This window comes from Pelmatolapia mariae, linkage group LG1 (genome assembly GCF_036321145.2).
Source record: "Pelmatolapia mariae isolate MD_Pm_ZW linkage group LG1, Pm_UMD_F_2, whole genome shotgun sequence".
In the NCBI taxonomy this organism is placed as follows: Eukaryota; Metazoa; Chordata; class Actinopteri; order Cichliformes; family Cichlidae; genus Pelmatolapia; species Pelmatolapia mariae.
The window spans coordinates 25,428,522-25,455,066 of NC_086227.1; the positions used below are offsets into that span (position 1 = coordinate 25,428,522).

General features: G+C 38.1%; 1 protein-coding gene across 1 annotated transcript in view; it reads right to left on the reverse strand.

Moving 5' to 3' along the window:
• Positions 1-26,545, reverse strand: part of LOC134629644 (CUB and sushi domain-containing protein 1-like) — a 316,340-nt gene that overhangs the window by 179,699 nt on the left and 110,096 nt on the right. Inside the window, exons 3-6 of the mRNA XM_063477161.1 lie at positions 19,399-19,593; positions 18,312-18,519; positions 7,361-7,473; positions 6,381-6,458 (exon numbers count right to left, since the gene is read on the reverse strand). Coding sequence (XP_063333231.1) covers positions 6,381-6,458; positions 7,361-7,473; positions 18,312-18,519; positions 19,399-19,593 — 594 coding nt within the window. The remainder of the gene's footprint in view (positions 1-6,380; positions 6,459-7,360; positions 7,474-18,311; positions 18,520-19,398; positions 19,594-26,545) is intronic.

Sequence of the window (26,545 nt, forward strand, 5' to 3'; positions counted from 1 at the left end):
ACTGTTTGTGTGAGATATGATGCAAACAGAACAAGCTGTCTTATTGCTCTGCCGTGGTTTTGATGTTCCGTCCAAAAAAAATCACCACACAGACACACTCTAAAACGCACTTTCTCTTTCATGATCGCTCACTGCTTTCTCTCTCACTCGTGTTCAAATGGTTTTCATTGGCAAAAAATGAAAAGGTTCATACTGCGGAAACAAATCCAGCTCATGCAAACAACATGAGATTGTTGTAGGAAAAAAAAGGACAAATATTACTGCTGGGCCGATGTCAAAAATCCTCACGCTGACTTAATCCAATTTGCACTTAAAAGATCATTCAGCATTTAAACACAACCTTATGACGCACAGTGTAATTTACATATCATCAAAGTCTCCTCAGCAAACCTTTCATGTACAAAAGTCAACTTTTTAGGAATTTTCAATAAATAAATTCAATTCAATTAAAAACAACAACAACGAAAAAGGATTTGTTTGCTCATTGGTGCCTGTATACGTTTAGCATTCCTTTACCTCAGTAACTGACCCACTACTTTCTGCCATTTGAGCCAAAATAAGACACAAGTTAATATTAGTTAATTTTTAGCAGCTGTGATTACAAGTTACAAGCAAACACTCCAAACCAATCGATCGATACATTAACAAAGATAACAGTGTTCAGGTTTGATTGACGCTGTCAGGGTTTTTTTTAATTTAACTGAATATAAACGATTGATCTTGTAGTTTGATGGGTGTTACTGATGTTTTGTACAATTCACTCACTTATTTGAAGAAAGGATATTCCAGCACAACACCAGCACAGCTTGATTTATTAAACTGACTTCAATGCAACTGTTGCTTAAACTTAAAAGGAGTGATCATTGATAGTAAAATCAGTATAGCCATGAGTATTTTTACACAAAATATATAGTGAGATCGCTATTTCAACACTTCGTCTATTGATTAATTCAACTTTGGGCTGTGTTTGTTTTTTGCTTTTTTATAACACTGAACCAATATGATAACAAACTTCACTGTCACATCGCCAATGCTAAAAAGCCTGTAACAGCAGGTGCTGCAATAGTGCATTGTACAGAGAATGTAATTTCTCCATGGAAAACAAAAGAAAAGGGCCCACCTCCCAGCCCGAAGATTACTGAGGAACAAAAGTGGTTGAACAAACATGAGTCTTCCAGGAGTTACAGAACATTTGCTCTGTTGTTATTGTAGTTGCTGTTTATTTATTTAATTTTAGAGTCAGCACGAAACCATTAGCTTTAGTCATTGTGTATGCAACAAGCATAAAGAGATTATGCAGCTACTGCCATCACCACTATACATCACAGCAGCCAGACTGGAGGTGACACCATTTTTTAAAGACAAGAGTGAATCATGAGCCATTAGTTCTGGACATCATAAACTCTAGAACAGACTCATGCAAATGAAATTTTATGGAAAGCCCCCAAAACAATCCATTAAATTTAAATCAATAAAACTGGAGTCTTAAATTTAGGGTTACGTGTTGTATTTTTTAACTGTAGAAAACAATAATGTGTACAAACCGGCGGTCTTTGAGTTTGAATGTTACTAACAACACTTTTAAAAACTGTAAAGTTTTGCAAAGTCTTAAAAATAAGCATGAAAGGGACGCAGGGAAGGTGAATACTTTTTTACTTTTCAAAGTCCACAGACTTACAGAGCAATCCAAAGAAACAAATAAACACATTCGAAGTGAGAATGCAAAGCAATGAAGCATAAATGTTTAGTTATTAACAAGTAAAAGACAAGAATACAAAAGAAACGAGGCCATAAAGAGAAAAGGAGGAGCAGTGAGAGTGTTAGAGCGTATGCTGGTGTGTGTGTGTGCGATCAGCTGATGTGTTTCAGCTAAGAGCTTTTGAGGTGCACTTCAGATGCCTGCAGGATGACGGGAGAAATGTGTGAAGTGTCTATTGTTGATATACTCTCTTGCGCTGCCCTCTTCTTGTTGCCTCTTATCCAATCTGCCCTCTTTTTCTCCTCCACCTTCTCATGTTCACAGGTCAATCAACCCAAGAGCTAGTCTACAAGTCTACAGCCCCACGCTATTACGTTGAGTTCATCAAATTTTCCACATATAAGACAAACAGTATGAGAGTGAACAAACCCATAATTACATAATATTTTTGAAAGCGTGCCTGTGACGTTTCCTCCAAACTATTTAGCTGTGGTGTTACGCTATCTGACAAATTTACATTTTAAGTGGTTGTGTTTCTTTCTTTCGAGTAGTCTGTGGCCCAGCACCATATTGCCCGACAAGCCTAAAGAAAACACTGATTATAAATTACGCTTCCACAATGATCATTCATTACAGTTGTAGGTCATTGTCTTGGGAGTAACGCTCCTTAATCACAATCTTTCAGCCTCTCTATAATTATGACACATCCTCAGCAGTAAGCTAATGTTACTGCTGAGAGAGGGCGACTCCGCCATGGGTTGGTCTCAGCGAAATTATTTCGGGTTGCTTTACACACCACTCTGAGTTTGTAGCTGTATATTTTAATGATCTCATCCTTTAGATTGTGTAAGATTTTTATCAATAGCATGTATGAAAATTATTCATAAACCGACTGTCTGTGAACCTATTTAAATCTGTACTTGTGTGTGTATTAGAATGTGCTTTAATATAAGCTTGAGGCTGTTACAGACAGTCTTTTAGATTATGATTCATAAGCACTCCACTCTCTAGACAGGTAAAACTCATTACCATCAGTCTGGTTCTTTGTAATGATTACATATTGCATAAAGACTGCAGATTCTTCACCACAGAGCTATAATATTACCACTGGGAGTCATTTAGTCTACAGAAGTGTTGTTCAAAGACTAGTTGAGGACCAAACGTGGACCTTGGATTTCCTTTTTTTAAATGTTTTAATGGCCCTGGTTGCCATCCTGATGGTCTACACTGGGATAACCTTACTCAGCCAATGTGAACCCACATTTACTCAGCTTTGGTCCCCATGACAAGCATGTGAGCACGTTTTCAATGAACATGGGCCCAAGGTGAGGTAAATTTCTAATTTATTTCCAGAGCTGCAGAGGCTAAAGGGCTCCCTGGACTACACAGTTAACAGTAATTATCATCACTATGCTTAGGCTCCACATAATGATTACGGATAACGAAACTAATGTGCTTAAGTGCAATAACAATTTTACAAGTGGGATAGTTACTGTTGAATCTTTCAGCATATATAAACCACTGGTGATTACAGTTATTTTACAACATACAGGGAATTTACTCTCTTGCAAAATAATTTAAAAGGTCAACTTATTTTTTTTCTCCAGCAGAGTTTTACTGAGTCTATTTCTTGGGTTAATACATGCAAAACATAACACTATATGTCACCATGCATTATAAAAGATTTACATTTGGAAAGAACTTTACCTCATAACAAGATGTTTATGTTTGCCAGCTTCTCGTAACAAGTAAAACCATTACTTTCTGACTTCAGATATACTTTATATGGAAACAACTTTGGTCATGTGTGGTTATGGACTGTGTGTGTATTTTAGTAAATGTAAGTAAAGGTATGTGTGAGATCTAAATTCTTTACCCAGCGTCATATCATTGAAGACTATAATAAACTGACGTGCCCCAGGAACTCCTTATATAATCATGCACACACTCAAATACGCAGAGTGCAGGCCAGTTTAAATATTAATTGCAGCAACACATGGAGAAGCACAAAAGCACATGAGAATTTCCCTTCACACGTGCACATGCGTACACACAAAAAACGCCACACTAATGTTAATTGCGGCAGTGCATGCTTGGCTGAGCGTGTAAATCGGCAGAATTATTGATGAGGATTCTATTATGAAGTTAAATGCTAAGGGATGGATGAGGTATGAGGCTGGGCTTCTGTGATAATTAAAAGCCTGTGTCACAGGATCGGAATGCTGTTTACGGGGCATCTCCAAGCTGCCAAGAAATATGTCTGCCATCAGAGACTGTAAAGATATTTGTCTTATTTATGGCTAAATTTATTGTTTTGCTTCCTTGTGGTCAATATAGTGTTTAACTTTATTTGGTTTCACATTAGCTGCCACTGAGGTGAAAACTATTTCTCCTTAGGTCCACATAAAAGCAGAAGACTTCCACAGATTATCCCCTTGCTTTCCTAAATAACAAGTGATCTATTCTAATCACCGCATGTCTAATAGTTAGCAGAGACAGTTCTTTTGGTTTTGAGATATCACAAAGCTGAATCGGAGTAAATACTTAATGGTTAAACACAGCCTCTAGAGAGAAATCTTTTAAACTCTACAACAAGCCATTAGAAAATGACACATTACTTGCCAGCATTCGAACAAATCATTGGCGTATTAGTAATAAATCATCTTGAAAGTTCCACTGACAAAGCTTTGGGCTTATTTTTTTTGTCAGAGAACTTGCTGCTTTTATATTTCAAAGAAAAAAAACACCAGTTGTGTTTCATCTCAAAATTAGACATTTTTCCTGGCAGGATGCTGCAAACTGGCGCACTGAACAACAAAAATTAAGGTTATTTAAAGCTGCATTCACAAATCTACAGTCACTGCTTTGGACTTTTAAGAACAGTATTACTTTGCAGTTCCACCATACGTTCTCAAATATTCTTTCAAGTTATGCCTGGTTGTCTTTTAAACTCTTTTAAATGAAACCAGGATTTTATTATTCATGTTTAAAACAGAAAAACTCTGAGGTTGGATAAATACAGTACCTCATGGGCAACAGCAAAAACAATGATATTTTATTTAACTTAAAATAAACCACTTTATACCAGTAAGTCGTTCTGATCTTATTGTTTTTTTATGTTTTTCTTGGCTTATCTAGCTGCTAGCCTTGCCATATGGATATATTTATATTTAAGTAGAAAGTCTGGCTTTGATTGTAGCTTTCACCAAAATAAATCCCACTCAGATGATATACAGTGTACTATATGCAAATAATGTGCAGACTGTTTGCACTGCAATATGGGAAAATAGTCAAGTGGGGAGCTTAGCAAAAGAAAAAGGGGGCAGCCAAAAGAAACAGATACAAACAAAAAAAATAATACTGCAGCGAACAGAAATTAAAGAAGCACTTCAGAATTTTTCGTCTTTGCCCTCCTGCTCTCTGTGAGACGCTTCACTTTCTTTACTGACTTAGAATCTAACAGACAGGCTGTTTCTAGTCTGTGCAATAATGATTTCAGTGTCTCTTTCTGGATTCTTGGCTGCACCTCCAGGGGCAATGAATAAGACACAGTGGGAACACTTCCAGTTTTGGCTGAGCAACACCAACGCTTTATTGTGTCCACTTTTGGAAATTTATATAGTTTAAAAAAGTTAAATGGGTAAAGAGTGCCACTGGAAGCAAGAGTGGCAGTCAGCAGAAAGTAAATCACCGCGCTGCACTGAAGTTTGCTCTTCCTGACACCTTACTAAAAACGTATAAATAAATAATCCGAAAGCACACACAAAATACTGGTGCGATGCTGGTGTGGGAATCTAACACAAGGATATGGATGCTAAGCAACAAAACATAATTGGTTATAATCTTTCACATCAAGTAAAGACTCATGAAAAGTACAAATGATGAAAAAACAGTTTTTGTAGCAGAAGATTGTTTCCTACTTTTACAATACCACAGACTTAATTGTTCTCTGTTGTGTAACTTTCTCTTATTTTTGCATATATTCCCCTTGTTTTGTATATATTTCTCCTGTTTGTTATTTCCTGCTGTTTACACTTTATATGTGTCATTCTGGCACAGTTGGTTTGGTGCACCCACAGCTTTGTTGTACATGTACAATGACAATAAAGAGCTATTCTATTCTATTCTATTTGCTGGCACTCTAGAGGGTCTGATCTCTAGTTTAGGAACTAGCAGACTAAACCTGTCAGACTTAGACAATGCTACTTTTGCATTAATGTATCACTAATAAATATCTAATGGATGGGAACTAATGGAAACTATAATACTATATAGTCAAATTAAATCAATCCACTGTTTTTTATTTAGATATATTTAAAACTTCTGTTTTTATTTATTTGTTTATTTTTGCTTTTAATATTCTGATGCTAGTACTCAAAAAAGTACTAAGAAAAGATTAAGTAACCTGCTACAAAAAACAGAAAGAAAAGGAGAGCGTGATACCAATTCCTGTCTCCTAGTAGGTCGACCTCATTGAAAAATAGATGAAATCACTTCTCCTGCCACATCAAAGATGGATGCATCCCCTGTGTCCTTGCATATATACAACATTTCTGTGTGTGTGTCTGTGTGTGTGTGTTTAAATATGTTTGACCAAATGTGTAATGCAATGCCATCTAAACAACGTGGTCACAGCATCTGCATCAGCACACAAAACCACGGCAGATTGTAGGGTACTTACAGACAGCGTTTTTGTGACTGGAGTCTTTGCTGGGCATCATTTTCACCCCTCTAGACTTCAGCTCGATTGCTTTCTTCACTGTGGGAAGGAAATTAGCAGTTATTCATTTAATTATACATCACATTTTTTAAAAATTTAATTGTTTGTCTTTTTTGCAAAGCACTAATTATTTTAGGGGGTTGCCATTTGGTGCACCTATGCGTGCAATCCAAGAAATGCTTCTCACCCCCTTGCACTTACAAATCCACAACAAATTTATAATTAGAACAGGAAACAGCAAAATAGACTGAAGGAAACAGAAAAGTGAGGACAAAGGGGAAAGGGGGGCAGCAAAAGAGATGAGCAGCATTAAAATTTATTCAATCTATTTTATCCTAAGTGGCAGCACTGCCGAGAATAACAGGAAAATCTGTGCTACAACTAAACTGCATTCCACTGAGAAACAGAGATGGCATAAAAAGCACATCTCTCTCTCCCGATCCCTCTCGCTCACACAGACACACACAGGCACAGGAAATAGTAGACGCACCAATGGCAAGAGAAAAGCAAAATAGCTGAGGAAGACAGAGACAGCGACAAAACAGATGAAGACAAGTCAGGAAGCAAGATATGCAGGAAGACAGACCAGTCTTGGATCACTGTGTTTTGTGTTGGGAGCAGCCAATTAAATCTGATCCATCATATGGAAACTGAAATTCACCTTAATATACTCATTAAGCGACATAACTGATCAGTCAGGCAGGAAAATCCCATCTAGTCCAATGAGTTGATTTTAAGCCCTTTTTATAATAATAATAATAATAATAATAATAATAATAATAAAAACTAATGTAACTAATGTGTGGAATCGTTTGTAAATGTGTCCAAAACAGCATAATTTTCAAACACACAGTGATACATACACACACTACATACCACTGTAGTATAACACAGTGGTAAAAACTACAGAGACATAAAAGGTATGTCTGAAAGAGTAATACCTTGATACTGAGCACTGAATCCTTTTCTTCTGTGATTGCTGTCGGAGGTGAAATGTATCCGAACCCAGTTCTTATTTGAAATCACTGGCGAAGGCAGAGTTGTACCAGTCAGCCTGGAAGTAAGCAAACAAGAACTTTATTAAGAACAAAACATAAACTGAACATGATTGATGCAGACAGATACCAAACCTAAGACGTAATGATATTCTAGTATTCATAGCGCTGTGCTCCTTACTGTGTCGTACGACGCTGTGGACAGTACAGCACAACATCACAAGGCAGATCCTTTGAAACACAGAGTCCATCTACAGTGATTTTTGCTTTATTTTGTCGATGTGAAATATATTTCTACTTTTCTCTAGTGGCAAGTATAGCAACATGCTGAATATTAGATAGAGGTTTACACCCTCCTTCAGAGATAAATTATGTTTATCACAACAGTCTGTTATAGCAAGAGCAAGAAAAGAAATGCACAATGTAGTTGTTGGAAGAAAGTGCTGTTCTCTAATTACAAATTACCAGCATGATCAGCTACTGTAAAAATGTAGCAAAATGCCTATTCACAAACAACTGTAAATATGTAAGATATGCAAAGCAGGGCACAGAGGTGCAGAAAAACTATTGGATCTATGTTTCATGTGAAAATATGAAAATGTGCCAGTGTAGAGAGAAGTTTCTAGTGAGTTCAAGGTATAATTTTTGAGTCCCTTTGATTTGTTCTCCATGGTACAAAGGCTGGCTATAATTTAAAGAGGTTTTTGCAAAAAGGCAATTTGTTCCACTGGTTTGGAAATGCAGATGTGGGAAGTGAATGATATTATCCATTCCCATTATGATCAACCCTCACCAAAAGCATAATGTGTGCACTTATACTGGTCACAGTCCTACTTCAGTGTCTAAGTGGTTTCCATTGAGGGAAGTCCTTGCTGAAAAAAATACATTTACAAAAAAAAAAAAAAAGCTGTAAAATTTGTTATAAAAATTCATCAGCAAAAAAATACGAAAAAGCAACTTTGTTAACTTAAAAACAAGACTCATCTATTTTGTAAAGTTGACTGAATTAGCATATAATGCTTAGTGACTTTGAAAAAAGTGTATATTCCTGATTTCATAAGAGCTGGGCTAGGGATTCAACAGAAACTATCTGAGTTTCACACACAATCACAATAAACACCAAACCCTACAGGGGAAGTTAAGTAAAAGAGGGGACTGTTGATAGTAAAGCAGAAGAAAAAAGAAATAACACATTTTTTTAACCATCCCTACTAAGAGGATAAGTCGGTACCCTATGGTAAGTCTTACATCAGATTTAGCTTCTGTTACTTTTCTTTACCAACGGCAACCAACACGGCGTTAAAAGAAATAAAACAAAATGTACGGAAAAAATGATGCACAGAGAGAAGCGAGGAAATGATGTAGGAAATGCTGCCTGGAAGCTCATGTTCTACCAACCTCTCTAGAGCAACAAGCGCCACACTAACTGCCCTTTAATAATGTCGCAGTTACACTGAGTAGACTAGAGAGAGCAAGTTACAAATACTGATGAAGTAAATGAGGGAATAAAATATAAAAAAATCTTTTAAAAATGTAATTAGAGAGCTTCTTAGAGAACCTCATTGATTTGATTCTTTGATTAGATTTGATACTGTCAATAAAGCTGGGTTATCAACTAAAAAATCTGAGGAAAAAAAAAGAAAAAAATCTGTAAGAGGATAAAAAAAAAACACTGCCAATGTATCTACCCTGAGGCGATATAACACTATAGTATACACAGTGAAAAGCTCCAGTACTGTAGTGTGATGTGTCATCTCTCAGAGAGTCAACTAGCAGTCTTTATCAGTGAGAGCATTTAAATATAAATGTCTTGTCGTGTGGCACATTAACACAAAAAATATAGTGCATGATATGAAAACTAGACTAAAAAGGATGGGGCTCCCTACAAACATCAACAAAGGATATATAGGCTTGTTACTGCAGTATTTATTTTGTGTTTCAAAACTTCAGCGAACCTTTACAATGATTTCAAGAGAATGTGCAATTTTATCTCAGCCTAGCCTGGCAGAAGATGTTCTCAGACAACCTGTCTGATGTAAAAAAAAAAAAAAAAAAAGGAAAGGTCCATATGATGAAACAGCTTATAGTTACATAAGGATACAGTGCTAGACTGTGCTGTTTTCTCTTTGACTAAAGTCAGATTCAATCAAAAACTTACCACAGAGGAACATTTTTTATACAAAGTTCACTAAAGAGAAAGTAAGCAATGCTACATTATGACTGTGCTTATATATATATTACTAATACATTATATATGAGTACATTATATCACTCTATTAATGTATAATATCAATCTCTCTCTCTCTCTCTATGTATATATATGTGTTTTCCTAACTATCTTAAACAGAGGAAAGAAACAAGAAGCAACATTTACATTTTATCCAGTTTGTATAACTAAGTGCTAGAGTGCTATATTAAGTTATGTTATTTTGTTACTAATGCACCGCTGCATAAGAAGCAAAGGTGGAAAGTAACAAAGCACAACTAAAATACTCAACACTCAAATAAATATATACTTAAAGTAAAGTAATACATACTCAAGTAAAGTACAGATACCTGCATTTTCAGGTGATTGCACTTTACCGTGAGTTACTGTTGCCGCCCTATAAACTCGAAGCAGTCTGGCCATTCTCCTCTGACCTCTGGCATCAACAAGCACTTTCACCGGGAGAATTGCCACTCACCGGATATTTTCTCCTTTTTAGACTATTATCTGTTACCCCTAGAAATGGTTGTGTGGGAAAATCCCAGCAGATCAGCAGTTTCTGAAATGCTCATGCCAGCCCAACTGGAACCAAGAACCATACAATGTTTGAAGTCATTTAAATGACCTTTCTTTCTGATTCTCATGATTGGGTTAGATACACGATATGGACAAAAGCACCAGACCAGCTACACACTACAGGAGTTGCTTGGCCTGTGAAAACCAAAAAAAACAACAACAAACAAACAAAAAGAAAACCATTGCTTCCAGTGCACAGTTTTTTTGCAGATGTTAATGTTATTCTATTTTATTCTACTGTATATAGTATTTTATTTTATTCTATTCTGTACAGTTGTATACTGTATTTATTCTTATTTTATTTTATTCTAATTTTTGCTTCATAACTTTTGCACTGTCCACTTCCTGCTGTGACAAAACAAATTTCCCACATGTGGGACTAATAAAGGTTATCTTATCTTATCTTATCTTAATACCAGAGGACGTGTGGAACTCTGGAAAGCAGTTACTGAATCAGCTGCACTGAGATGACTTTCCTGTCCCATGCCCATATGTGGTCCGCCACAAGTGAGCTCTTTAGAAGGACCAATGATTTCATGGCTAGGTGCTTTATATTATACACCTATGGCAATGGACCTGAGAAGACCTGAATTCAAAGATTAAGAGGTGTGGCCCAATGCGTTAGTCCATTAATAACCAGCTGAAGTGTATTTATGTGTGTGTTGACATTTTAGAAAAGTGAGTATGCTGAATAAGCCTTGAAGACCTAAAAGTTGTAATTAAAAGGTTCTCATGCACTCCATTCTCTATCCTGATTATGAGAAGTAATTTTTCTAAATGATTAAATATTCATTAGAGTATTGGGCCAGGAATTGGAATGCTAACAGTGAATCCAGATATTATAGGGCTTAAACGATTACAAACTTGTTCATATACAGAGTTTAATTTAATACAGTGTAGTAAATTCTTATATGTCTCGAAAATAAAGAGAGGTGGGGGAAATGTTAAGAAGAGAAAGAAAAAAAAAGTGCATGATATGCTGCCTCTCTTCCATTATTCATGCGTACTGGCGTCCTGCCTGACACTGGAGTGAGAGTGAGACAAGGGGTCAGAGAGGAGACAGAACAAGGGATGTGGGAGATGAGAGTGAACTAAAAAGAAAGGTAGAAAAGGAGGAGAAGCAAATGAAAAGAGAGGTTCCCTTAATCTTTCAAAAACAAGCATGCTTGACAAAAAAGGAAACAGGAGAAGAAGAGAGGAGAGACGTGAAGGATAGGTGGAACAGGAGGTTTTTCACAGAAGAATAAAGGCAAGTGAAAGAGAGCTTAAAAGAAAGACACGAGCAAAGAAGAAATAATCGGAAGGAAAAACATTGAAGAGGAGGTGAGAGCGAGAAAGTCACTTAAATGAACAGGAAGAGAAGGATTAGACTAGTCGCTTTGAGAGGTCAAAGTGATAAAGGGAGAGAGAAAGAGTCAAGCCTAAATGAGGTTGGGCAACACTAATACGAGATTGCAAAGAATGGAGATAAATGAGAAAGAAAGTGATGCTGGAAGGGAAAATGAGAGGAGGGATGGAAAGAACAAAAATAAATAAAAAATAGAATCACATAAAGAATTAAGCTGTGAGGATAAAACAAAGATGAACATGTGAGGGAAGAGAGAGAGAGGAATGTTTACAAAACTCAAGAAATATGAAAGATGAAAACACTCGAGAGGGGAAAAGAGAAAAGGAGATGTTTGACAGACCAGGGGGGAAGAAGGGAACAGAAGACGTGAGGCCAAGTCATGCAGCAGAGAGGAGATGGACAAGTAAACCAAGACCAGCAGTGAGCTATTTGTGGGAATATTCTAGCACTTTTCTATTGTTAGGGCAACTAGCTTTTTTGTGATACGAAGATAAACACAGACGCACAACTTTATACTACTGGGGCACCAGTGTTTTGGCACCTGCTCTTCTGACTGGCTGCTTGAATCGCTGCAAATACATATTTTTAACCTTACTGCATTGTTGCACTTACTGCAAATCCCTGTGGATGTGTGCATCTGTAAAATGGCAAAAAGCCACAGTAAAAATAAATTATTGGATACAGGTCACAAGTGTAAAGCACATTATCCACAACAGATAGCTGTTTATTCCCACTCCTTAGTGCAAAACCTGGCTACAATGCTACTTTTAATGTCACACTCACCCTTTTTACACTGATACACACACAGACACACACCGGCAGTCCCACAGACAGTAAACATAATTTAAAATGTAAATGTAATAACAGGACAAGTGAGGTGTCACAAAGTGGAGAAAAAGAGAGTAAGAGGAGGACTGGCAGTTACACGAAGGGGAACGAGGGAGAAGCAGCGGGATAGGATCAGAAAGCAGGAGATCTAAACGGGGGAGAAATGAGATGTAACAGAGGGACATGAGAGCAGAACAAATAGGAAGAAAGACAACATTTGGAGAAAAAATATCTAGCCTCTTTCTTTGGCAGTCATTGAATGTGTCATGAAAAGGCTCTGAGGATGGACAAGGTTCATCTAAAGATGCTGCAGGCTGGTTGTGGTGCTCTTTGAACTTCCAGATAAGTATAGAGGCCAGAGGGTGAGTTCAAATGATCAAGGACTTGCACACCAAAGCATTACTACGAAAGACCACCGAGGTCAAGCTGCTACAAAAGAATCTAATGTTGAATGTCACATGTATGAAGACAAACTTGGGGACTGTCTCAGTCGCAGAAAAACGAATGAGCATTTTACCGACTTGAAGTTTGCACTCACAGCTATAACTCTGTTTTTTGCTTTTTTCCTCATCAGAGGTGCTATGAAAGTACATCCATTAAGTAAGTAATTAGTATACTAAAAGAAAATTATTAAACACTACTTTTTCAAAATCCTCATGCAAATTCTTGAGTTTTCAACACTGATGAAAACCAGTGTCATTACTGTAGTGACCACGATAGAACAAAATTCAATAAACTGTTCTTGAAAACATGACACTTGAACTTATTGTAAACACTTATAAATAAGGATTCATTAAGTTACAGAAAAAGATACATCGCCAACATCGTTTCTCTTAGCATCCGAAGACAGAGGCAGAGGATGAGAGGTGGGCAAAAGGAGCACAGGGTAAGAGGGAAATGAAAGAATAGCCAGACAGAGAGCTAAGAGTGCAGAGAATGGAAAGAAAAAAATAAAGGCAAGCATGAAAATTAAAGGAGGATGAAAAGAGTGAAAGGTGGAGGTAATGGTGTGGAAATGAGAAGAGGGGTTAAGAGCTGCAGAAGACCTGCAGTAAACTTTCATTAAAATGATCAACAAAGCTCATTTTATATAATCAGAGAGAGAAAAAAATACATTCAGATCTGAAGAGTTAGTTACACTGTCACAGATAACAGTCTATATTTCATAAAAAAACATTAAGCTGAGTATTTACGTAACCAGTGGCTGGTAAAAGAAGAGTAACAACACAAAACCAAGTATGGAAAACAACAGAAATGTATATGATTTTTAAATACATCGTGAATATTTAAGTATCACCAGGTGCATGGACACCTCATGCCTAGACTACTTATCCAAAGGCCTCTGTAACTCCATATCCAGTTTTTCAGTATTCTTAAACAATACTATACTATAAAGATTCCCTCCGATAGGACTGCAGATGACTGCAAGGCTGGAATATGTGTACAGGGACTTCACAACACTTCTTTGCATCTATTTTTACTTCTATATTGACTGGAGACTAACTTTTACCTGGTGGACATGACATATAACTTTAAACTGGATCAGGTCATGTTTTACACAGACAGGTGATTTGTGCACTGTGTCCAGCACGCCCTCCCAAAGTTCCTCTGAGATCTCCTCTAACAGATTATCGGAGAAAAAGAAAATGTATGAAGATTTATGACATCCCTTTCACTGTCTTTAAAAGTACATCCATAGGTATATCAGCGTGTAATACAGGAAACTGAGGAAATCTACTGCCGACAACACTGCTGATTGGGTAATCTTGCTTTTACAGTATGGTTAGCTCGTATTTTTTTTCTTTCTCTGTGGTCTATATAGTTCAAGTTATGATAACATTAGAATTAAAACATGCTTCAGTTATAAAATAAAACTTCAACTTAATTCTCCAGTAAAGTGCAGTACCTCCCACAGATGGGTCTGAAGTAATCAATTCTCAATGAACTGAAACCATTTGCTACATGAATCTGTACCTTTTTTATGATGTCTTTAGGCAACTATTTTTTTTTTGTTACATTTCTATAATATGTCCTTACACTGCCTAATTTTAGGACCTGACTCCCAGAAATTGCCTTTTCCCCACAAAGGTCATTAAACCTTCAAGATCACGAATAAGTTTGCAATTTCAGAGCACTCACATTTTTGGGCTTACGCTTGTAAGAGGCTGAAGTCATTTTTCATTCTCCTGTTTCACCAAACCAGAGGCGTATTAGGTTTGGCGCTTCTGAATTGATCAAAGGGATTTCTAGTCAAAGTAGTATAAATAAAATCACTGACATTTCTCCATCTGTAGTCAAGGATGGATAGCAAAGTCATAGGGTAACAAAGCTGGTAGGTTATTCGAATAATAAACATGATAAACCACTTTCTACCATTATATGTTTTTATTTTTCGTACTGTGCTATTATTTTTATACTATCTGAATTTAAATTAAAAAAAAATTGAGAGGTTTATACAGATTATTATCAGCATGGAGTTCTCTGAATGTTTCACATTTAACTAATATGCATCTGCACTTGATGCCAGTCCATTAGGAGTTACACCTTAGTTACACCTACTGTAGGAGTAGTCTAAGGTGCTTGGAAAGAAAAGCATCTGGAGTTCTTTAAGTTGCTTGAAGACGTTTCACCTGTTATCCGAGAAGCTCCCTCAGTTCTAAGGTCAAATGGTGGAGAGTCCCAGATTTAAGCCCTATGGGAGTGTCCCCCCAAGAGCGACATGGACCCCCTAATGATCCTCTACCTAATCACACGAGCCAAGGTGTGAAAATGGGTGTAGGTCACAATCAGCCAACCTAGCCCAAAACCTAGCCCCACCCTATCATGTGATTTCCTGTGGTCAAAAGGCCCAGGATGTGAGTGGGTGTTAAGGCGTCTGAGAAGGGATCTCAAAACTGAATTATAGATGGCAGACAGCTGGTGTCGTAAGCCACCGCCTCTGTTCAAAGATGGTCATTCACAGTGGACATTCAATTCAATTTTCTGCTGCGACCGGTTGGGCTTCTTTCAGCTCCTTAGACTACGATGACCTGGATGACTGAGAACTTTACAGACATACTGTAGGACTAAATGCTACTTGAAAGAGCAGATGCATGCAGATACACACCCCCTCCATCATACACAGGCACAGACCACACATTTGAATACATAACATCTTAAATTTAGAACACCAACCCCTCCCCACAAACCATTAATATGTAGCTGGCAAAAATTGCATGACTAATAAAGTAGAGGAAGAAAGTTGGGTCAGTTTATTTGTATAACCTACTATCAAATGTTAAAGTCCAAAGCCCTTTCAGAGCTGTGATGCCATTAGCACACAGCAACCAACAACACAAATAACTGGATGTTTTTGCCTCCTTGTGTCTTCCTGACCCTGTTTCTGTCAATCAATCTTTTTTTGCCAGTTTGACCTCATTTAACAGGTAGTTTTCAACCCAGTAAAGCACAGTGGACCGAAAACTGGGACCAACTATTGGATTATCCATCACATAATCTTACAAATTAGACTAAGTTTCAAATACCATCATAGCTGAGGTGTACAAACAGTTTAACACATTCACTTGTCTGCAGCAATAAAGTTTTGTCTCTGAAAAGAATACAAGGTGTGGAATTGCATAATATGACCAATTCTGTGTGTGTGTGTGTGTGTGTGTGTGTGTGTGTGTGTGTGTGTGTGTGTGTGTGTGTGTGTGTGTGTGTGTGTGTGTGTGTGTGTGTGTGTGTGTGTATCAGTGTTTTTGTGGGTATGTGTATGTGTGACAGCTAGTCAACCTGACATTCAACTTGCCAGCTAGCAGACAGGAACATGAAACAGGAAATTGCTTTTGGGACAGCCAATCAGAAAATGCTCTCTGTAAACAGGAAGAATCCATCAGAGTAGTCCTGTCAGGTGTCAGTCATTTTCACAATGACCTGTTTTCATGCCTCAGTGAAAATGTCAGTCATCACTTAATCCCACCTCTGGAGAAAAGTACTTAGGATTGTATTAGGTTGTGCATGGCAAAATCCTTTCCATTTTATTTTAGGTCTGTTTTTTTAAATCATGTGGGTGGTATAACTGAAACATCTCTTGGTTTATTCCCAATTTGGGAACTTTGTTGTACACATCTAGGTTTCTGTGTTTTGCTATATAGCTGAAAACATTTTTTTGAGATGGTGCATATTTTCACAGCCTGTTGCGGTGGCTCATTAGATAAATCACCAAGTTACCTCAATCTTTACTGCAGGAGTTTTTCTTTTAAGTAAGTATGACGGAGATGTTAAACCCTAATCAGAGCAGTCAAGACAAAAGTGCTTAGTTCTTGCAGTCTCCATTTTCCATGTAACAAAATGTTGGGTGCACTCTCTACTACTCTTCCTTATCTTGCCCCTGCATTGCAGAGGGTGGGCTGACAGTGGTCCTTGAATGTTATACTGTCAGAGCCAAGCTGTGTGTATGCGTGTGTGCACTTGACTGTGTGTAATCTGTCAGAGCCTAGAGAAACAATCAACAGCTCACCCTGTCAGAGAGCCACTTAAGACCTGACAAAAACACGCACGTATGCACACGCACACACACACACACACAAATGGTATCATGAGAATGCCATGGTTGATGCGCACTGCTCGACTGGTGACGGCACTAAATGCACAATTATTCTCCATTCCTTTTGTTTTCATCCAGTGCTATTGTCTCTGCCTCTTTCACTCCACTTATTTATCTGTCGACCTATTCATTCAATTACTTTGCAAGCAGTAGCACAATCACAAAGCATTTTCTACACATGGAAGACATCCGTTACAGTTAGAAGAACATGAGAAAAAACGAATCCTCTAAAAACAATCTCTTGGAATTGGTTTTATTATTTGGAAAATATTTCTAATGATTAATATTCTGAAGTTGTATTGTTGTGTCTAAACAACACTATCGAAAGAACTTGCATACAAAAATACCCACCATTGATACAAATGCTGCTAACAAAGCAGTGCAGGATTTTGGTTTTTGGTTTTTGGTGTTTATGTAACACCATTGCTCTTTCTGAAGAAGAAAGCAACCTGGGATAATCTAGGCTGACAGAGACGTGAATATGTATGTTTTGTTTCAATCATGTCTAAAAATTTAGAGTTTACTAATGTCTAATTAGGCTTTGCTTCTAGGCATGCCTGTTGTTATTACTGACAGAGGCCAAACAACTTCATACTTTCCCCTCTCTTGATTTCCCAACACTTACAACCTGGAAACAAGTCCCCCATCCCTAACCATTAAGCTTCTCCCACCTTTGCACAAACATACTGAAGCCTCCACTGGATGCGTGTGATATTTCGAACAAACACACACGACTTCCAACAGTGCTCTAAATTTAAAAAGCAGAGCGTTTTGTGGCACAGCAGAGTGCAAATTTTCAACTCAACTACAGAAACAAATGGGAGCAAAAACACAACTATTTATCACCTTGCCTATGGGATTTGAATAAATCAGGAAAATCAACAGGACTCCTGTGTAGGTAATCAATCAGCGGTTGTATCTGTCCTCCCCAACAACATCATTAGTCCCCTTTTAAAATTAAAAGCCATTCTTGAAAGTACTCTTGTTAGGGAAAATTGGAGTGAAAACAACAACTGTTCTCTTCAGTGTAAGCAAATCAGATAACTGAACAATAAAGTCTCTGGGTTGCTAATTCTTGGAATGAAGCATCTGCCTAATTTATAGAACAACAATGTCCACTTTGAATACATCTATGCTACACTCTTTCTTTCACTGCTCAAAATTAAAAAAAAAAACCACACAAAAGATGACTATACCACTAAAGCTTTAAGTGTCAGTGGTGATTGTGTGTGCCTCTGTTTTCATTATATATTTACCGCTCAACACATGGTGCCTCAGTCATGCTGATTTGTACAAAGACCCCTGCGTTATCTGGCTCAGCATTGCAATCTGTGTGTGAGATGTGTCTTACCATATGCTTGGTGCTTCTGTCCCGCTGATTTCCAGGAAGTCATATTTGTCCTCTAATAAGAAGTCATTGAAGACGAGAGCTATGGTGTCCCCGGGCTCAGCAAGGATTGACCACGTACAGTCCAGGTTGTTGTCGTACTCTGCTGGGTATCCAGGGCTGGTTATTGAACCTGCGGTGCCTCGTAACGTACCGCCACACGCTCCCTCGGCTGGTTAGAAACAGAGGAAACAAATGCTATTTTTATTATTTCATATACTGATTTTGTAACTTAACTTCTTGGCCTTCTTGGGTTGGCTTATCATTTATTTCATGTTTTTTTGTGTCAATAAAATTTTCACACATTAAAAACCACACTTTTTGACACATGCCTCTCTAACATTAGCAGACAAATAAACACAATGCACACACTATGAGCTGAAATAATTACAGTATTGTCATTATCACATCATCACTATGATTTAGATCATCTGTTAATTTTCATTCACAACTACTCATTTAGCAAACCCTCAACAGAGCTATTCAACCATCTACTCACTCTAATGGAAGAAATATGAACAGATCTGTTCTTGTCTGTAGACTAATGAACCATTAAAGGGGCTTTACTTAAGGATGTTGGGCACCATCTGGTTGATACAGTAGTTTGTGATGTAATTTGAGGTAGACTATTCTGTGCTTTGGAAGCAATCAATACACAGGGGCTCTCATCTTCTGGCTAATGACCCTTATGTCAAGTTTCTTCAGTTCTCATGATCTTAGCGATGTGATTTTTTTTTCTGATCTTTTACTTTCATGGCTATAATTGGTGAACAGTTTTTCTTTTCCTTTAATCAGAGCTTAGTTCAGTTCAAATGAAAGAACTGAAAGACTCCAATGGAGACAATGGAAAGTACATACAGCTTACTTTTGAACTTAGCTTTGGGTCATGATTATGTGAAAGGTATCTTGTCAGTTTCATTTAAGTAAAAAGAATGGTTTCCATCTTCTAAACTGTATTTACTGCAAGTCCTTTGAACTGCATTACTAAAAAATTTCTAGACGCAATATCAATGAATTGAAAATGGAAAGAAAGAAAGAAAAAATGTCTTGCCTCTGCAAAAAGGCGATGGGAAGTCCCATTGTGCTCCACTTCCAGGCGATACGATGCATGTGAGGATACTGTGTCCTTCCAATACAAACCCTGACTCACAGCTGTATCGGATTTTATCCCCCATGTTGTACCGCGAGCCATGAATGACTCCATTTGGAATGAGACCAGGGGTGCCACATGTATGACTTGGCAGCACTGAAACAAAGAGAAGAGCAGACAGAGAAAATTGTTTATTACATCTAAAATATCCATTAATTTAACTATTTCTTATAGTGAAAAATAACCAACCAAAAAAGAACCAAGAAGTTCTGGCTGTATTTTTTAATATTTGAGTGTTAGTGTGAACTACAAACTTTTTGGCTTGTTACCACATAAAACAGCTCAACCATAGATCTATTAGTCAGTCAGGGTTACTGAGCAATTTGTGTTTACTTTGAAGCGATAAAACTATCCAGTACAAAACAAGAAAAATGCTTTGAGTTCAGCATTTTGCTTTCATTTGTCTTAATCAGTTAATTATTAAATATACTATATTTTACAGTCAACCTAATTACCCACACAAAATGCTACATACTGTATGTATGTTTGGTTTTCCAGGAAACCTAAAAATATGCTAAAGTGACTGCATGGTATTGAGATGTCTGGCAAGCATTTTGCCTCCAATGTGCATCTGTTGCTGCGCGTTCTTAGATGACACAGCTCTACAGTGGGAGAAGCTACAGGCAGTTCATGGTATAACTAGGCCAAAATCAACTATGACTGTAGCCAACACGCCTTAGCTTCACAGAAGGGGCAGCAACACAGTGGCTGTAGTTCAACCTGGACAAATTCCACTGTATCTAACCCTGGTGTATGCTGTGTGTTATGTGTACTTGTATAACTGGAGCATGTTAACTTGCTGGGTGTGTAATGTCTGTTCGTAATGTGCATCCAAATGGCTTTTATGTGTATCTGTCTATGGGCATGCACTGTGCAGTGTGTTTATGTGTAAGGGGTGTTGAGTAAGTCAATCTGTGTGTTTGTGTACGCTGTTCCAGTTAAATGCTAGCATGGTAATTAGACAAAGCTTCACCATGAGACCCTGTGAACTAGGACACTGAGAAAGGAGAAGGGATGGGGGTGAGAGGAAGACAAAGGGAGCAAGAAGAGGAGAAAAAGAGAGAAAGATAAAGCTACAGACAAGAGAAGCGGGAGTAGGAGAAAGACTAGTGATAGAATGAAGGAGAAGGAGTAAACGGGAAGAAAGCGGAGGGAAGGCAGAGGAGGAGGAGGTTGGAAAAGAAGAGGAGACTCCAGTCACACAGCAAAACAGAGAGGTGAACTAATTGCGGTGGGGTCCAAACATGTATAATTTACTATAATTGACTCATTATTTGGATTGTATGAAGTCATGCATCAGAGACAAGTTACTTGCACTCAACTGACCATTCTGTCCTCTGCACAAACATCCACCCTGCTCTGTTTTAATACGGTGAGGCACAAAACCAAATCCAAAGCCCAAGCTAAAACACTGACTCAAGGACAGGCTGAAGGAGTGAAAGAAGAATGGGAAAAAAAGCAAAAAAAGAAAGGAATCATGTGTTCAAGCCAAGTCATTAGTCACAGTTATGTGCCTGTAGAGTTCTGTGTCTGCCAAGCTGTCATGTTAAAAAATAAATAAATAAAAATACCTGCCTCATGCTCAAAGGGTTTCCCTCATATAGACGAATCAGAGTGGAATAATCAGAGTGTCCTAAGGCCTAAGCATCCTTGTTAACACACACTTGATGTTTTGATATTTTATCATCAAAACACCAAGTGTGGTGGTTTAACTATCATGTCATCTCCTAAAATTAATTTTTAGGTGTGATTTGGGAATCACAGACAACCATTTGCACATTCACACCTATTTAAAATCACCAGTTAACCTAATTCCACTATTTCATGTATTTGGACATGTGGGAGGAAGCCGGAATACCTGACAGAAGCCACACAGACACTGGCAGAACATGCAATCTATACACAGAAAGACCCCAGCCAGATGGTGGACTCAAATTTCAGGACCTACTTGCTATGAGGTAACAGTGTTAATGTCGTATATATATTTGGTAGATCCTGCACTGTATTGTGACTTGTGCTTGTGACTTGTGTGTGACTTGGGCTTGAAGTTGTGTTGTACGCCACATCCCCACTGAGTTCCTGATGAAGGCTCTTAGGGTCCTGTTGATCTTGTATAGTTCCAGGCATTCCAGGAGCCAGGTGTGGGCATCGAGTCATTGGCCTTCTTGCAATCAATCCAGTGAGGGCACAGGTTGGTCAGCCTAGTCTTGCAGTCTCGGGCGACTGCTTGGTCTACCAGTAGCTGGTGTTTTGCGAGCAAGATGCTAATGATAACCAAGTGGCTGGCCTAGTATACAGGAACATCTGTGCTGAGTATGGTCTGGAAGAACCAGTATCAAAATGGAATACACTCCCAAAGGTGGTTGAGAATGACCAAGCTAGAATCCTGTGGGACTTCCAGATACAGATAGACAAACTGCTGATGAGTAGTGGTGGTAGCAGGTGAGTAGCAGTGGTGGACAAGCAGAGGAAGACGGCCATAGTGATCAATATAGCACACCAAGTGATGGCAACATCAGGAAGTGGGAACACAAGAAGGTCAAGAACAATGTTCCCTCTAAGCTGCGCGCGTGCACAATTGCGCACTGCTGGCACGGTTTCTGCGCACAGAAAATCTGCGTTGTGCACAAACAAAATCTAACCTGAATTGAAATTAAAGTTAAAACTTTAACAATTCCGTTTTGCAGTGTTAGTCAATAAGTGACTGGCTGCTCCCGTATGGGATTAGAACGATGCCACCTTATCCCATAGTCCAGCCAATAATGCGATTCACATTCGTATATACGCAGCTAATCCACGTCGTTGACAGGCTATGACAGCGTCCTTATGTGCCGACACCGGTGTTTTAGCTAGCAAAGTGGCGTGGCTGACGTGGCGTGAAGTCACGTTAATGACAACGTGTACAACCATTGGAGATGTGAGCAGGACAGACGGAACAATTGACGGGAAAAGTGTGGACTTTATACCAGTTTTTAAATTGTGTTGATAGGCCACGTAAAACCAGAGTTATGATAAAAATATATGCAATGTTTGGTTTTCTTCCTGAATACTATCGTTGTTTATATGTACTGCGGGAAGAAAGGGTAAAAACGGCGTTTTATAAGGAAAACGCTCAAAAGCACTCTCCGCCTGTGAGCAAAAACAAAACCAAAAAAGCCCCACCCTTTCCTATTAGTCGAAAAATGTACCATGTCGACCAATCAAAAAATGATATGGCAAAATGGGATTTAGTTGTTTAGGAAGGGGGAAGTTTTAGGACTGACGGCGGTGTTTAGAGATGTGAGAGATTTGCGACGTTTAGCGCAAATCTTGTGTAGTTAGTGTGTAGTGTAGTCAATAGTTTTGTTGTGTGTGTCAGAACAATGAGGCGACTACTGAATGTTACAGGTGTTACAGGAGTGATACATCTGCTGTTGTCAGGCCTGCAGGTATCAGGCTGTTGTTCTCCTTTATCTCATAGTGGACAGAAATTGTTTTTTGGAGTGGCACAAATAATTTGTGTGGCATCAAATTTGATGCAGAACACCTGATTGTTCTGTAAATAGTTTGAAATGTTTATTTAAAAAAACGCCTTGGCTGTAAACAGCTGCAAAAAACTTTGTTGTTTGCATAACTCAGTTACTTTATATAATTAATATAATTAATTATATAATTAACTATATAATTAACTATATAATTAATTGCCCCACACCGGTCATTATATACTGTATTTTGCAGACAGAGAGTTACAGGACTCTCTCCCAGACCACAGACTCATAATACAAGTCAGAGCTTTATAAAAAAAAAAAAAAAAAAAAAAAAAAAAAAGTTGTGTTTTCAAAATTGGAGTTCAAGTTATTTTTACTTCCAATAGTGTTAACATACTACACAGGTCATGAACAAGATTTCTTTTTTAATTTCATTGTAAGTGGGCTAAAGCAGTTAATTAAAAGTAGTCTAACATAAATGTAAATGCTGTAATTTGATTATTTTAATAAACCATGTAACTTGGATGGATTCGATGCTGGCGTGACCACAGTGCACACGTCTGATGTTGCTCACAGTGGTCCAAGGGGCAGCTCAGGGAGTTTGTGTGTTCGCTCAGACACATGAAAAATTAGAGGGAACATTGGTCAAGAAACCAAGGATTGAGAGCAAGAGAAGATATGAATGGTGAATGTGTTAACTGGAACACTAGGAGCAGTGACCCCCCAAAATGGGTGATGGCCTTAGGAGAATGATATCTGAGATCTCTATCCAGAAGGGTGCAGACCTGAGACTAGGCATATATTAGGGAGCAATTGAACATTTTGTCCTCAAAGCTGATGTGTTAGAAGCAGGAAAAATGGGCAAGCATAACAATGAGTGAGTTTGACAAGGGCCAAATTGTGATGGGTAGATGACTGGGTCAGAGCATCTCCAAAACTTTAGCTCTTGTAAGGTGATCCCTGTCTGCAGTGACCAGTATCTATCAAACCCAAGGGGAGCAATGGCTGACCCATGCGGTGCGATCCAACAAACGAGCTACTGTAGCTCAAATTACTGAAAAACATGATGCTTGTTTTGATAGAAAGATGTCAGGATACACAGTGCATCGCAGTTTGTTGCGTATAGGGGTGCATAGTCCCAGCTGGGTACAGAGTGCCCATGCTGACTCCTGTCAACTGCCAGAAACTCCAACAATAAGCATGTGAGCATCAGAAATAGACCAGGAGAGCAATACATCATGTGGCTTATCGGGAATGTGTGCATCACTTTCCTGGAGAACGCCTGGCACCAAGATACACTGTGAAAAGAAAGCAACCTGGCAGAGGTGGTATGATGCTTTGGGTACTGTTCTGCTGGGATACCTTAAATTAACATCCACATGGATGGCAGCACCTAACACATATCACCTGCCCAAGCAGTATTGTAGACTATATGCATCTTTTCATGGAAATAGTATTCCCTGATGGCGGTGGCTTTTTTCAGAAGGATAATGCGCCCTGCAGTGAAGCAAAAAAGGTTCATCGCTGGTTTGAGGTTTTGAATTCACCTCCAAATTCCCCATTCCAAATGAGCATCTATGCTATGTGCAGGACAAACAAGTCGGATCCATTGAGACTCTATCTCACAACTCACAGGACTTAAAGGTTCTGTTACTAATGTCTTGGAGCCAGATACCACAGCACACCTTCAGGCGTCTGAGGAAGTCCATACTTGATGGGTCATGGCTTTTGTGGCAGCAGAAGGTGGGCCCACATATATGAGTCATAGATAGGTGGTAAGTTGATAAGTTAGCTATTTTTAATTCAGAGGAACAAATGGCTGTTTATTTGCTACTAACAATCAGGACTAGTTTGGGGATATTCCACATTAATTACAATGTAAATCAAGTCTGCAATAAAAGCTGTGTGCACAACATTTTTGATTTGTTTGCCACGTTTTTAATCAGACTTGTTTAGCTCTGACCTCGTGCCTGGGAAAGTTCAAATTAGCCATTTGTAGTTGCATTCAGCAGCATAATCACATTGATTACTTAATATTAGATGGCTCCATGGTTAAAAATTGCAATTATCTAGAATTTGAGGTCATTGGGATTTATTTATTTATCATTCATTTATGGTGAACACATAGTGGTGTTTTGCATAATAAGTAATCACAACAGCACGAGAATTAGCACCTTGCAGTTGTGTGTCTCTGCCAACCAGTCAAGTTGCAGTTTTCATCTATAATCATGTACTCTGTTATCCAATTGGTATGTCAGTGTCGTATAAATATATACTACTGCACTCACACCATTGTCTGAGGGAGTTTTTTTAAAAGATAAATATACATAAATATACAAGAAAAGCAACAAAGTGCTCCGGGAGTGAAAAGAACATGACTTCAAGCTAAAGTCCCAACTAGAAACTTGATTGGCAGATTGGATCCCACTCCATGTGGTAATGGGGAAGAAGTTCATTCCACCAGTCATCACTGGAAACTTACTACCTATTTGTATGTCTGTTGACAAAGTAAGAATAAGGGGACCCAAATCTTTTAATGTAGATCAATAAAATTAAAGTTGAAGACTTGATTTAAGCTTAGAGGAAAACCAGATTAAAGTTACAGGAATGGTCAGCGTAATCATGAGAATGAATGCATTGTAATGTCCTCTGAAGTCATGGAAAGATGACTGCGTACAAGTATATGTGCTTGTGTGTGCTTATGTGAGATTCTCCTGAAAGTGACTGATGGTGCTCCTCTGTTGTGTTCGTCCCTTCCAGCCCTTTACAGCCTTAGGGCAGGTCAGTGTGTTGCTATAGCAACTCTTAGCAAGGGCAACATTTCAGTATTGATGAAGAGGTGACGCAAGGTTTAGACACGCAAAACGAGTGAATGAAAAAAGAACGGATAGAGGATGGAAGAGAAAGAGTTGGGAGGGGAAGAACAAGTTGTGTTAAAAGGGAAAGAACAAATGAAGGGTTACGGAAGTAAACAATGACAGCCAGAAGGAATGAGGAAGTGAAAGAGACAGGAAGCGGTGCATGAGAGAGGTGTTGATAAAGCCTTTTGGTAAATTTAATACACTATTATTATTGTCTTGCAGAATTCTTGAACATAGATATTTGTATCCTACTTTCTGTTTGATCCTTTCTAATTTGTTTTTATTCTGTCTGTGTGAATTAAACATTCCCAGAGTGCTTCATCATTAGTTTCTATTTCTCTATTGCTGCCACAGAAGCACAGCAAGATTCTTCTATAGTGGGATACAAATAACATATATGATATACTGTAAATAGGAATGTATATAGATACAATTTAATAGATACCAGTGTTATTATTAAGTATACCTATGGTCCAGTTCTTTATGTATTTTAATTATGTCTGATTAAATTTTGGTTTGAAAAAAGCAAGGACTAAGATTTTCAATGTTTGCTCATTTTTTTTAACATCCTTGAGTCTGAACATATGTGTAGAATCACAGATAAAAAAGATATGTTAGAGATCTATATCTATATCTAAAGAGGTTGATGATAGCAAGTACAGAATGGGTTGCTTTCATTAAAATGTCAGTCACAACAACTAAATTGTTATAGCAACAGCA